Source organism: Protopterus annectens, chromosome 1.part1 (assembly GCF_019279795.1).
Source record: "Protopterus annectens isolate FY-2018-M chromosome 1.part1, PAN1.0, whole genome shotgun sequence".
NCBI lineage: Eukaryota > Metazoa > Chordata > Ceratodontiformes > Protopteridae > Protopterus > Protopterus annectens.
The window spans coordinates 396,811,976-396,824,441 of NC_056726.1; the positions used below are offsets into that span (position 1 = coordinate 396,811,976).

Here is a 12,466-nt window from a genome sequence, read left to right on the forward strand (position 1 = left end):
GTGCATGTGGTCAGTATTGACTATGTATATTTCACATACCTTGACTCTTGTTCATCTGTGGGTGTAATTTCCCCTTCATGTTCTTTATACATCCCTCAGCTGCTACTAAAGACCACTTGTTTTCTTTCCCTAAACTGTGGCATGCATCCTAAATATGTTACTTCCCACTCTCACCTCCCATGAAGCTTTGCTTAGAAGATATTGGATGGCTTTTGGAGACTCTTAGACACTGTCATAAACTCAAAATGTTATTAATTTTTGCATGGACTGTTTTAGACTTACATTACATATTCTATAGGATGTGAAAGCATGTGGACCAGTGGAGGAAGTGCTTACATATTGAGGTCTATGCTAATGAGCTCTATCTCCTCCTTTTTCTTCCTTGGAATGCCTGACTCTGACTGAGTACACAATTTGGTGGTAGTTTGCACTTTCTTCTGGGATATTTTGTGAAGTTCTGGAAACCACGTGAGTGTAATGAAATAGGACAGATAGGAATCAGAAGAGATTAATAAAAGTGTGCATGGTCTGCATCTACACACAACTGCTTAAAGAACTTAATGTGCACAGTCTTGAGAAAATGACACAGATAGGTAGCATGATGGAAACTTTTATGAACCTCAAGAAATCTATAGTGTCTAGGTGAGTACCATATTAGAAAATGTGAATGAGAAACAGATGTCACATTTTGAGAAAACAAAATGGGCAAGTATTTTTAAGATACAAAGAGGTATTATTTAACAGAAGGGAGGTGGATGGCTTAACATTCTGAAGATGCAGTAGTGTGAAAAAACAATGGCTTAATTCAAAAATATGTAGGACAGGCATAAGGGCAACTCTATGAAGTCAGAGCATGTTGATGAGTTGTAAGATAAGTAGTTTCTGCATTTTATTATATAAGTACACAGGATAAGTAGTACAGTCCTTATCTTCTATCCATATATATCTATCTGTCTATCAATCTACCTACCTATCTATATACATCTGTACATTTTTTTGTTCTCGTTGTGAATTGTGTAGGTATGCACCTGATTTTTCATAACAATGATGATATTAACATGGCACTAAGCTACCATGAAGACTGTGTCAGAGAATGAACAACAGTAATGTAAGGGACTAATCTAGCTCATTTCACTCAACACTCTTCATATATGCCATTATGGAAGTATGATGGTTACTAAATAATTCTAGATTTGATTGGAGTTTTACATGATGGTTACTAAATAATCCTAGGTTTGATTGGAGTTTTACATGATGGTTACTAAATAATCCTAGGTTTGATTGGAGTTTTACATGATGGTTACTAAATAATCCTAGGTTTGATTGGAGTTTTACATGATGGTTACTGAATAATCCTAGGTTTGATTGGAGTTTTACATGTACTTTTGTGAGTTTGGGAAACATTTGGCACTGCATTAGTTCATAACATTAATTTAGTTATAAATCGTTTCACAGCAAAATGTATTATATGCTAATTATAATATTAACCAACTGTTTTCCATAAATACCTGACTGATTTCTTTTAAGATTTCTTTCTGTGTTTAGAAATATAGTCTCTGTTCATTGATTTCTAAGAATTACTTTGCATTTGCTGACTAAATATATAGTTCAGAATGAATTATTAGACTCTGACATTTCTTATTTTTTTATTGCAGTGGCATCACATGGAGTCTCCTATAGCAACATTATTATGCCATCAGTCTTTGGTATAATCTGTCTCCTGGGAATCATTGGCAACTCTATGTTAATTTTCACAGTTGTCAAAAAGTCCAAGTATCACTGGTGCAGCAATGTCCCTGATATTTTCATCATCAACCTCTCCATTGTGGACCTCCTTTTTCTTCTTGGCATGCCGTTTCTGATTCACCAACTTGTAGGTAATGGGGTCTGGCATTTTGGAGAGATGATGTGCACAATTATTACTGCCATGGATACCAACTGTCAGTTTACAAGCACCTATATCCTTACTGCTATGTCCATAGACCGTTATCTGGCTACTGTCCATCCGATTTCATCTTCAAGATTTAGGAAACCTTTTATTGCAACATCAGTCATATGTTTTTTGTGGGTACTTTCATTTATTAGCATTGCCCCTGTCTGGCTATATGCAAGGTTGATTCCTTTCCCTGGTGGCACAGTTGGTTGTGGTATACGCCTCCCAAATCCAGAAACAGACCTTTACTGGTATACCCTGTACCAGTTCTTCCTTGCATTTGCTATGCCTTTTGGGATTATCACTGTTGCTTATGTTCGAATACTTCAACGTATGACAACATCGGTAGCACCAACTACACAGCGTAGTGTCAGACTAAGGACTAAGAAAGTGACTCGTATTGCAATTGCCATATGTCTAGTCTTCTTCTTTTGTTGGGCACCATTCTACATTCTTCAGCTCACTCAGCTGGCAATCAGTCAGCCAACCTTACCATTCTACTATGCTTACAATGTTGCCATTAGCTTGGGCTATGCTAATAGTTGCCTTAACCCTTTTGTCTACATTGTGCTATGTGAGACATTTAGGAAACGACTGGTTCTCTCTGTAAAACCTGTGCAAGACCAAAGGCAGATTAGCTCTTTGCAATCACCAGATAATGCTCCTGAAATGAAATTAACCTGACCAATAGGATTTAGGAAGGGATGCACGGATGAATACTAGATCTGGTGGATATAATGTATGAGCTTCATCACTTCAGTGGAACTGTGTGCCCTGAACCTGTGCTACAGATAATTCTGCAATACATGCAGATGATGTATTCATTTTATTTTTTTCCTTACAGATCACATCTAAATGAACCATAGAAATATTCTTGGAGTGGAAAAATAAACAGTGTACCAACACTTTTAAGACTGTGTTGGTATGTAGCCAGTGTAAGCAAGTGGACAGTTAACATATGCCTCTTAGTTACTTATTAAAAGAAAAAAAGTATTATGTACCCAATTAAAGGATATTAAACAAAACAGTGTCATCATTAGTATGCTGATTGTAAAAGCAGTTGATTTCGCAAATGCGATAATTTACCAGAGATATTTTATTCATGATAAATACGACTAGTAAACTTTATATAATTGTAAGCCTTTTCATCTGAGTGGCAAAGTGAAGAACCACAATCTAGCAAGAGGTATATTAAATGCATAGCAGCATTTCATGAGATATTCCATTAATTTAATCATAAAATGTTGCAGTTCTTAAGACAGAAGGTTCCTGGAACGCCTAAGAATTTAAGCTTATTATGCAGCATTTTGTTGTTTTTCAGCCTTGGGTCCTATACTTTACTGCCAAATGATTCATACTCACTGTTATCCAGGGCCATAGATCAGGCAACTCGACTGCTTTCATGCCTCTCCTAGCATGAATTTCTTGCACAAAGCTCTGTTTGCAGAATACCAAATCATCTCTCCAGAACACAGATGCTACTAGAAGGAATCCAGATAAGACTCTGCTCTCCCTTTACACCAAAACATCTGAGGTGTTTTGAAGCTGGTACAGAAACTTAAAACACAGATTACTTTTTCAGCATGAATTTATCAGAAAAAAAATCATCTGTACCGGTGTTTAAAAATATTTTGTCACTATGAAGAGAACAGACCCTTTCTGCATATTATCCGGCTCCTTAATTTATAATGTTTTGCAGAAGTAATCTATAGAATACATTTTAAGGAAACTGGAAGCCTTTGTATTTGTATTTGTACTCACAGATTTTTAGATGGAAAAGAGATTACATCTTTCTGTTTTATTTAAGAAATGCTTTGGACTTGTAATTAATTTCCGTTCTTTATAGTCTTTATATGGTACTTCAGGGTCTGCTTACTCATCTGTTTAAATGAATAAGAAAAGTATAAGCTTTATTATGCAGAAGTTAGTCACTATGTAATTCTTAGCTATAGTAAAAGAGCAAGGGATTCCTGAGCTTTATGCCATAATGCAACATTATGGTAATACAAGCAGGCTGCTTTTGTAATTAAAATGTCTTTTTTATGAGTGTACAGTTTACTACTCAAGGATTCAGAAGAGAGTTGCATCCATTTTGCATGATTTGTTAAATGGGATACATCTCCAGTGATCTTACAGATCTAGTAGTTCATGCAGACGAATAAGACAAAGAGTTGTTAATCTGTTTTCTGTAGTCCAGGGTTTGAATCCTTCAGCCTCCATTTGCCTGCTTTGTGACTTTGAGCAAGTCACTTAACCTGACAGTGCTCATGGAGCACTCCTAAAAAGTGACACATGTCCAGTGGGCTTATCAAGTAAACACTTAAAAAAGCATTACCCAACTAGCTTTCAATTTCTTTGTAGGATGACAGTCTGGCTTACTCAAGGATGTTGTAAACATCTTGATGGATTGAATAAGTTTATGTTGCAGCACTAATGAATCAGAGCAGTTGTTTAAATAATTCCAAATCAAAAATAATTAAAATAAGAATAGAATAATAAAAGGAGGAAATAACTAGTCATAGGATCATAGGATCATAGGAAGTTACTAGGCTATTGGCCCTGAGGCACTTATAAGCCTAGCCAAGAGTTTAGTCCATGCATAGACAAATCAGCACCTGATGTCCTGTCCAGCAGGGATACGGGTGGAATCCCAGGGATGTATTTTCTATTTCCCATCCAGTTATCCAGACTGCGCTTAAAAAGGGGTAAAGAGGTACTCTGCTTGACTTGGAGAGGGAGTCTATTACATAGATGGGGGAGTCTCTGCGACACAAATCTGTCCCGCTAGCAAGTCCTATTGATGTCACAGACCAGGTTGAGGACATGTGTGCAGGTTACTCTAGTGGAGCTTGACTTGCAGATATGCAGCAGTCCCATCAAGGTGGATTCCAAGATCGCCTTCTATGTCAGACAAAGGTCACCTCTGAGGAGTCTGTATGAAACAGAGTAGAAGGATAGCGCTTTTAGCATATCTGTGTATGGTAGATTTTTGAGGCCCTGGATTCTCCTGGTGAGGAACCTCTGTGGTCTCTCCAGCTGCTGCATGTGCTTTGCGAGGTACATGCCGAATGGGGCACTGTACTCAATAATGGGCCTTATAAGGGAAGAATACAGGAATGTTATGACCTCTTTGTCCCTGGATGAGGTATACTTACTTATGAGGTGGTCCATATTGAAAGCTTTCTGTGCAATGGAAGCAACATGGTGGTCAAAAGTCCGGCTTCTATCAATATGGGTGCCCAAATTCCTCACAAATGACTGCATGCTTAGAGTGTTGCTAATAATGTGATAATTTGTGGGGAAATCTCTCTTCCCAGAGGGGATGATGATGCATTTTTTTGTATTCAGCTTGAGGCCATGTTTCTGGCACCAGTCATTTGTTTGGGTGAGACTCTCTTGGAGGATGTCAGCGTCACAAATGGAATTGATGACAGCTCCCAACTTGTAGTCATCTGTAAACTTGGTCAGCCATAGCCTACTGGTTTTGGAATGTACCTCAGAAAAGTATATCCCAAATAACAGAGGCCCTAAGACTGAACCCTTGGGTAGGCTACTCGATATGATTCTACTGCTTGAGGTGGCTTCCTCTATTTTGACTAGGTGGGTTCTATCAGTGAGCCAGTTGGCTACTCATCTGGTAACATATGGATTGATGCCTAGTTGAGAGAGTTTATCTATTATGCTAGAGTGGGGAATAGTGTCGAAGGCTTTGGCCAGGTTAAGGTAGGTGGTGTGCACTGTCTTACACTTATTCATGGCTTTGGTGACGGTCTCAAAAAAGTCGACCAAATTTAATAGACATGACCTCCCCTTGACAAAGCCAAACTGTGTGGGATCGAGTGTTTGGAGGTTGCCAATGTCCTTGTTAATGAGGTCCATGATAATCGGTTCCATGGCCTTGCAGATAAGGCTAGTTAGACTGATGGGTCTATAATTTCCAGGATCAATGGACACTCCACCTTTGTGTAAAGGGATGACAGTGGCTGTCCTCCACTCAGCTAGGACAAACCAGGACATGTCCAGCAATTTTAACTTTTCATGGCCATGTACTGCATAAAGAAAGGAGGCATTAACACATCATTTTGTCAGGTTGTTGCCAAGTTTCAAGTTTACCATTTTTGTTTTTATTTTGTTACTTTCATATTGATTTAGATATCATTCAGTTATTCATATTAAAAGTCTGAGAACAGAGTCAGATTATACCCTTTGTGACTGTGATGGCTTAGTAGTATATCTTTGCAATAAAGCATATGAAAAAAATGATTGCTTCAAAGCAAAATCAAGATTTAGTGAAAAAAAGTTATTGTTTTATTCATATTCAAAGAATTTAAAAAATGAAAAATTCAATAATTATTCCATAGGGTCCTCTTAACATGACTTTTATTACACTAAAAACTGTGCAATCTAAGGGTCTATTTAAAAAAGATAACCTGATGTCCTTTAACAATACTATTCAGACAAAAACTAAAAAGAATGGTAAACAAACTAAAGTGATTTTTATTTTTTGGTTTTGACATCTAGAACTAAAATAGGCTATTTTATGTGATCAGATAGTGTACTGATCTTAGATCAATACTAACTACTAATCTTAATGACATAGCTGCATCTAAATCATCCCCTCACCTGTAATATAAACACTTTTTTCTTTTCTGCTATACTTTAAATTTTAGTTAAGGCTTGCCTTACAGTACTTTTACAAAATTTTTAGTTTTTTTTGTCTGTGCCCCTGCCTTACTTTAAATTGACCTGCTTTTTTCATTTTCTGAGATGGTTGTAGAAATGTACAGTATTTTGTGCATGTACCTGTCCTGTAAATACTTGTATAATTTATTAATTTTATTAACTTTGCTTCTGCTAGAGTGGTGCTAACTTAACTTACTTATGCTACTGCTTGCTTGAATAATGTATGGTTTTCTTTGACTTGCTGTTTGAATTGTAATATGTTTTACAATAATTTTGTATACCACCCATTTGTTGATATGTATCAGTGCAGCTAAATTTGTAGTGACTGTCTCTTTATTAGGCTTTGTGTGGCCCATGCACTAGCTGTAATGCATCCACATGGATCACAAGTCACACTATCAGTCAATATAAATAAATATTCTGTTGAAGCAGTTTGCTTTTGCCACAAAGAACTGCAGTGTGAGTGTGTTTCTTCAAATTATTGCTGTTTAGTAAGCTTTTCATCTAGGTTAGTTTTGTGAAGTACATCTTCTGACACATATTTTCTTATACAAGAGATCTTGTTAATGTGCACAAACCACAGGTCTATGAATGTTTAATGAGCTCAGTCATAGACCAAGGATAATGCTACATTAGAAAGCCATCTACCAAAAATACAACCACTTCAAAGTGGAAATAAGCAACAACACATGATGAAACACAAAGCATTATCTAATGAAAATTCATATTTTTTTATATTTGTTACCATACCAGAAAATCATTGACAAATGGCAGTTGTTTTATGAATATGCCATTTTAGTTCATACAATTTATGTAATTTTGTGTAAATACAAGTTGTCAATAAAAGCCATACCAAATATATTTTAGGGTCTACAGAGGGCAGTGCATTGTATGGACACAAAACTGAAATATCTTGTAGTCACCTTGTACATGCCACTAAGAAAGGACTGAGAAATGTGAAAAAAAAATCAATGAGTGTCAGGATGTTTGGGTGGGAGAATGTAGGTTTAATATAAAAAAGAACATTTGTAGGAAAGTTTGCAAAATCTAGTTTCAGTAAGGTGGACTTTATGTATGTAATCAAACCTAGTGGAGAAATAAATGGCATATGTGTCGTTCTAAGGTATAAAGTAAGTGCTGAAGAAGGAGGCATTTGTGAGCTTTGGATATATTGTTTTTTTTTTCTATAGATGTAAGGTTTGTAGTATAGGTAGACTACTGTATATTACAAGTAGATGGGTTAGTGTTAGAAACTAGGCTCATAAAAATAATTACACCATTCAGATCATCAAGGTAATTTCTAACACTCATATCTTTGCAGCTTCCAGGCAATGCATAATGTACAAAAACACAAGTGATACAGGAGAAACAGTTTTTAAATTAATGATGTGATGAGTAACTTGCACTTTTCTGCAAGCAAAGTTGTAATATAGGATTCCATAAAGTATTACACCATACTACTCTAAAGCTTTTGGAATAATTAAAGGGGCAATGTAATAAAATTACTCATATCACATGCAAAGGAATATACTGACAAGGCAGACTTCATACAATGTACTAATGCAGTGCATGTTGGCTTTGCTTACATTATGGTTATATGTACTTACACACAAGTGAGAATTCCAGAAATTCTTAAACTGTTGTACTCCAAATTTTTTGTGAATAATTAAAGGGGCAGTGCAACAAACAGTGTTCAAGTGTGTATGAATATTAATTGTGGCATTGAGAAGATGGAGTTTTATCCAATGCACTATTTATTTAATTACTGACAATTGATTACCGGGAAAGACCAAATCAGTAGGTGCACATTTTCAATGGAGGCCTGGGGTGAAAATATCTGAAGTATTACAAAAACATTTTAAGAAAAATGTATTTTAGAGATTTCAAAAATAATACAAAAACATCTACAGTGCAAATAATTATACCAAATTAGATATAACGTGAAAATATTGGTTATGAATAGATACAGCTTGTATGTCAATAATGCAATATTTAGAGCAACTTTAATCAGTCTATAGAGAAACTAAAGATAAATTAATATAATACAAACAGTAGTTGCAACATGAAGTGAGAGAAAAAACAGTGTTATGGCACATTTGAAAATAGAGTCAGGAAAGAGAAATTGATTAAAGTAAGAAAGTGAGTGAGGAGAGGACAGTATGGAGATATAGGGTATGAACAGGTACTTGTTCTTCTTTAGGGATATAGTTTATCCTGGGGCTGAGCAAGAATAGTGTGATGGCAGGATGTACTGCCAGCCATGCTAGGGGAAATAGGGCAGTGGATATGTAACATATGCTACCATAAGCTAGCAGGTGTTTTGTAAAGATGTATATGCCATTTGGGTATCAAACTGATTCGTACTAAAGTTTGTGTTTAAAAATGTATTTGTAAAGCTACTCATGTTAAAATGTATCAACAGTATGCCCTGCTGGAAAAAAAGAAATGTACATACATTATTGTAACTGTTTAAATGTATATGTTTTAACAGAGGATACTGTAAGAAAGAGGTTAATCTCAAACTTTGAAAAATAGCTGAAATTTAATTAGGCCACAAAGATTGTATCTAACAGTTCTGATTGCAGCCAGAGACAAAATGTCTGGGAAACCAAGTATTAGGAAGCCTTCTTTATTGTCTCTAGCAGAGAGGTAATTGCTACTCTGGAAGGCTATAGAGTTGAAATTGTTTTATGACTTCCAGCAACTGCAGCAGATCTGCGCAAAGCTCTATCTGTGTGTATGGTAACACATAGGTGCTAAACTCCTGACAGCTTCTAGTGATGAAGGATGGTGCAGGAAACAGAATCAGATGACCAGATGCATGTGATGTAATTTTGTAAGCCAGAAATAATATTTAGATACTAGTAGGAGATTGCTCTCAATATTCTGCATTCTGTCTTGGATCTGACAACAAGGACCACTCACCCCTACATCATCTTGCCTTGATTTTTTTCAGTAAGTAGGAGCAGTAATTCTTTAAATAAGTTAGGAATGTATAGTGAGAATAGTTAAGTATTGTTTTTCTGCAACTGTGTGAATCTTTCCAGCTGTGTTATTTTTAATATTCCCTGTGATTGACACTCTGATGTTTACTGTAAATACATATTTAGTATTTTCATGTTCTTTTAATATTTATTATTAAATATATTTAAATTTCTCATTCTGGCTGGTCCTTTTAGAAAAATATTAAGTTTTGAGACTATTTGCATATATTTATTTGGTGACAACTCTGGCCACTCCTGCAAGCCTGGCTGTTTGGTCAACATTACCATTTGTATTAATATTAACTTCACTCCAGCATAATTGGATACTATTTTAAGAGTCTTATAGTAAGTGACTGGTGGCAGTGACTACCTTATAGTCTGGACGGATGTGGCAATAGCTAGTAAAGCTCTGCCAGCCTTTCCCAGGTAGATGTGTGTGTTTGTGTGTATGTGAAAATTAAACCTCAAAGTGTGTGTGTGTCAGCTACAGGGAGCAGGGATACAAAGCATTGGTTTCACAGAGAGGGTGCTGAACACATCTGTGCCTGTGGAAACCCTTACTGGGGACTTGGAGAAAGACAGATATAGAGCAATCCAGACCCTGGGCTGACTGAGTTTCCTGTGTGCTCCTAAGGGAAATTGGGCTTGATGCGGAGGGGTCTGCATCTGGAAATACTGAATTTATTCATTTGTTTTCCAAGTGAATATCCTTCTTCAGTGTCAGTTGTGAGGATTCATGCTCCTTGATTACTGGTCCAGAGTAGGGACATCATGAAAAATAGAACCAAATTTTGGCTTGCAAGTCTTTCCAAATGGTATTAATGGACAGAAGGGTGGGTATGACCTGATGGATACATGTTAGGAGTTCCAGGCCTTAGCAACATTGTATTAGTTCAGTTCATGCCCAGAAGATTTGATAGATAAGTCAACAAAGAAAAGTTTATGGACACTGGATCATAATGATTATTCAGAAACATTCCCTGGGATTCATGAAGCTTGCACCAGGTGCAGGTGTAGCATCGACATTCTAACACCAAAGATGGCTGCCGAGCGATTCAGGTACGAGCTGTTCCCACTTGCACTACCTGCGTATGCTACGCTCGCACATCTCCTGATCCTTGTATGCTAATTACCCTATGTGCAGCAGTGTAGCATGCCAATGAAGGTATGTAGTGATTCAGGAAGTGGTGCAGGCATAGTGTAAGCATGCAGAAATGTAAACTGTAGAAAATGGTTTACATATTTGCAAACATAAAATCGGAGCCATGACAGCTGACCAAACACATGTATTATATTGTTAATATATGCCAATGGCTAAATATATAGCCATTGGCATTAAAAAATGTACAAAATATAGAATTAACATTTAATATATATATAGACGCACTATCGCGACGTGGAAGTGCAGGGCAGTGTTGCGCAAAGGGGATCACAAGGAATATATACAAATATAGAATAAAACCGCAATGAAACACATATCATGATTTCCCCATAATAGTCAGTGGCAGGCATGCTACACCATACTCATGGCGCAAGGGTTGCTAGTGTCAGTGTTATGTGCAGTAGCTAAGAATTAGTAGGCAATGTCATGCAAATGAGAGAGTAATAGTGAATCGCAGATTCCCCACTGGTGTAAGGATGCACCTCACAGCACAGTATTATAACACTGAGGTGAGCCCTTGAGATAAAGATGACATCAAGAGAGGGGTGTGTTGCCATTGCTGTAAGCACATTGGAGCATTGCTAAACCAGTCTGCCCCTAGCTAGGCAAAGCTGCAGGATAGGGGAGTGTCGAATTGCCCATAGCTATGCTTAGCTGAGAGTACACAAGTTAACCGAGTATGCATGTGAATGGAGATGAAAACGCGCGTAATCCCGGTAAACGGGTATGTGTGGTGCGCACTGCAGTTGAAACAGGAAGGATATAGGAAAGAAATAAGGAAATACTGCAGCAGTGAAATTGGAGTACAAATGACTAATTAACACCTAGGATCCTACAGTGGGTCACTGACAACAGCTAACAAGGCTGCAAGCAGCTACCTGCAGAACAGGGAAGGGGAGGGGCTGTACTGCAAAGAAAACAGCAAAGTGTCAAAGCAGAACAAAGCCGATATGCAGTATGTCAGCTACAAGGCACATTTTGCCATGACTGGGTAGGGAAAGTACAAAACAAGAAAGACGGCAGGTGGATGCATGCCTGATAATGGGAGGGGATCCAGGTCTAAAAGTGAATTAAAGGGCAACAGATTAATCAATGCAGGCAAGTAGATCTCCACAATAAAGGCCCCCCACTTGCAGTACTCATTGCAAAACCCATAATTAAGACACGCATTAGCTGGAATAGCTCATACACACCCACTTACATCAGCAGCATCCATAGCACAATAATGTAAAGTGTGAAAGCACCTCACACACATTTCTGTATTCCCATACACTCTGCACCAGTGGTGTATACAGACGGGGAACTTTTATTATGTACATGTTAGGGGCTGCAATAGCTTTGATCCACCAGCATGTGTTGGAGACTGAAGGTGGTGTGGAGGATGATGCACACAACCACCGCAGGCACCAGAGGAGGAGGAGAGTTTTCAGACCCAGGGTAACCTACCAGGGGCTACATGATCTGGAGATAGTAGAGCATTACAGGGTGGACAGGGACACCCTACAGCAACTTGTGGAGCTATGCCAGCCATGCCTCAGAGCCAGAACAAACTGAGGGGAACCCATCCTAGTGGATACGAAGGTATGTGTAAGCCTGAGAATACTAGCTATAGGTACCTTTCAAAGACCAACTGGGGTTATCATGTGGATCTCACAGGCATCAGCATCCAGGGTACTACACCAGTTCCTGCATGCCATGTTACCA

The 12,466-nt window shown here is 37.6% G+C and overlaps 1 protein-coding gene across 1 annotated transcript in view; it reads left to right on the forward strand.

Annotated features, from left to right (window-relative positions):
- Positions 1-4,497, forward strand: part of LOC122805350 (melanin-concentrating hormone receptor 1-like) — a 1,084,535-nt gene extending 1,080,038 nt beyond the window's left edge. The window contains exon 2 of the mRNA XM_044075440.1: positions 1,656-4,497. Within this exon, the coding sequence (XP_043931375.1) occupies positions 1,656-2,617 (962 nt within the window). The 3' untranslated portion in view covers positions 2,618-4,497. The remainder of the gene's footprint in view (positions 1-1,655) is intronic.
- The last annotated feature ends 7,969 nt before the right edge of the window (positions 4,498-12,466 follow it).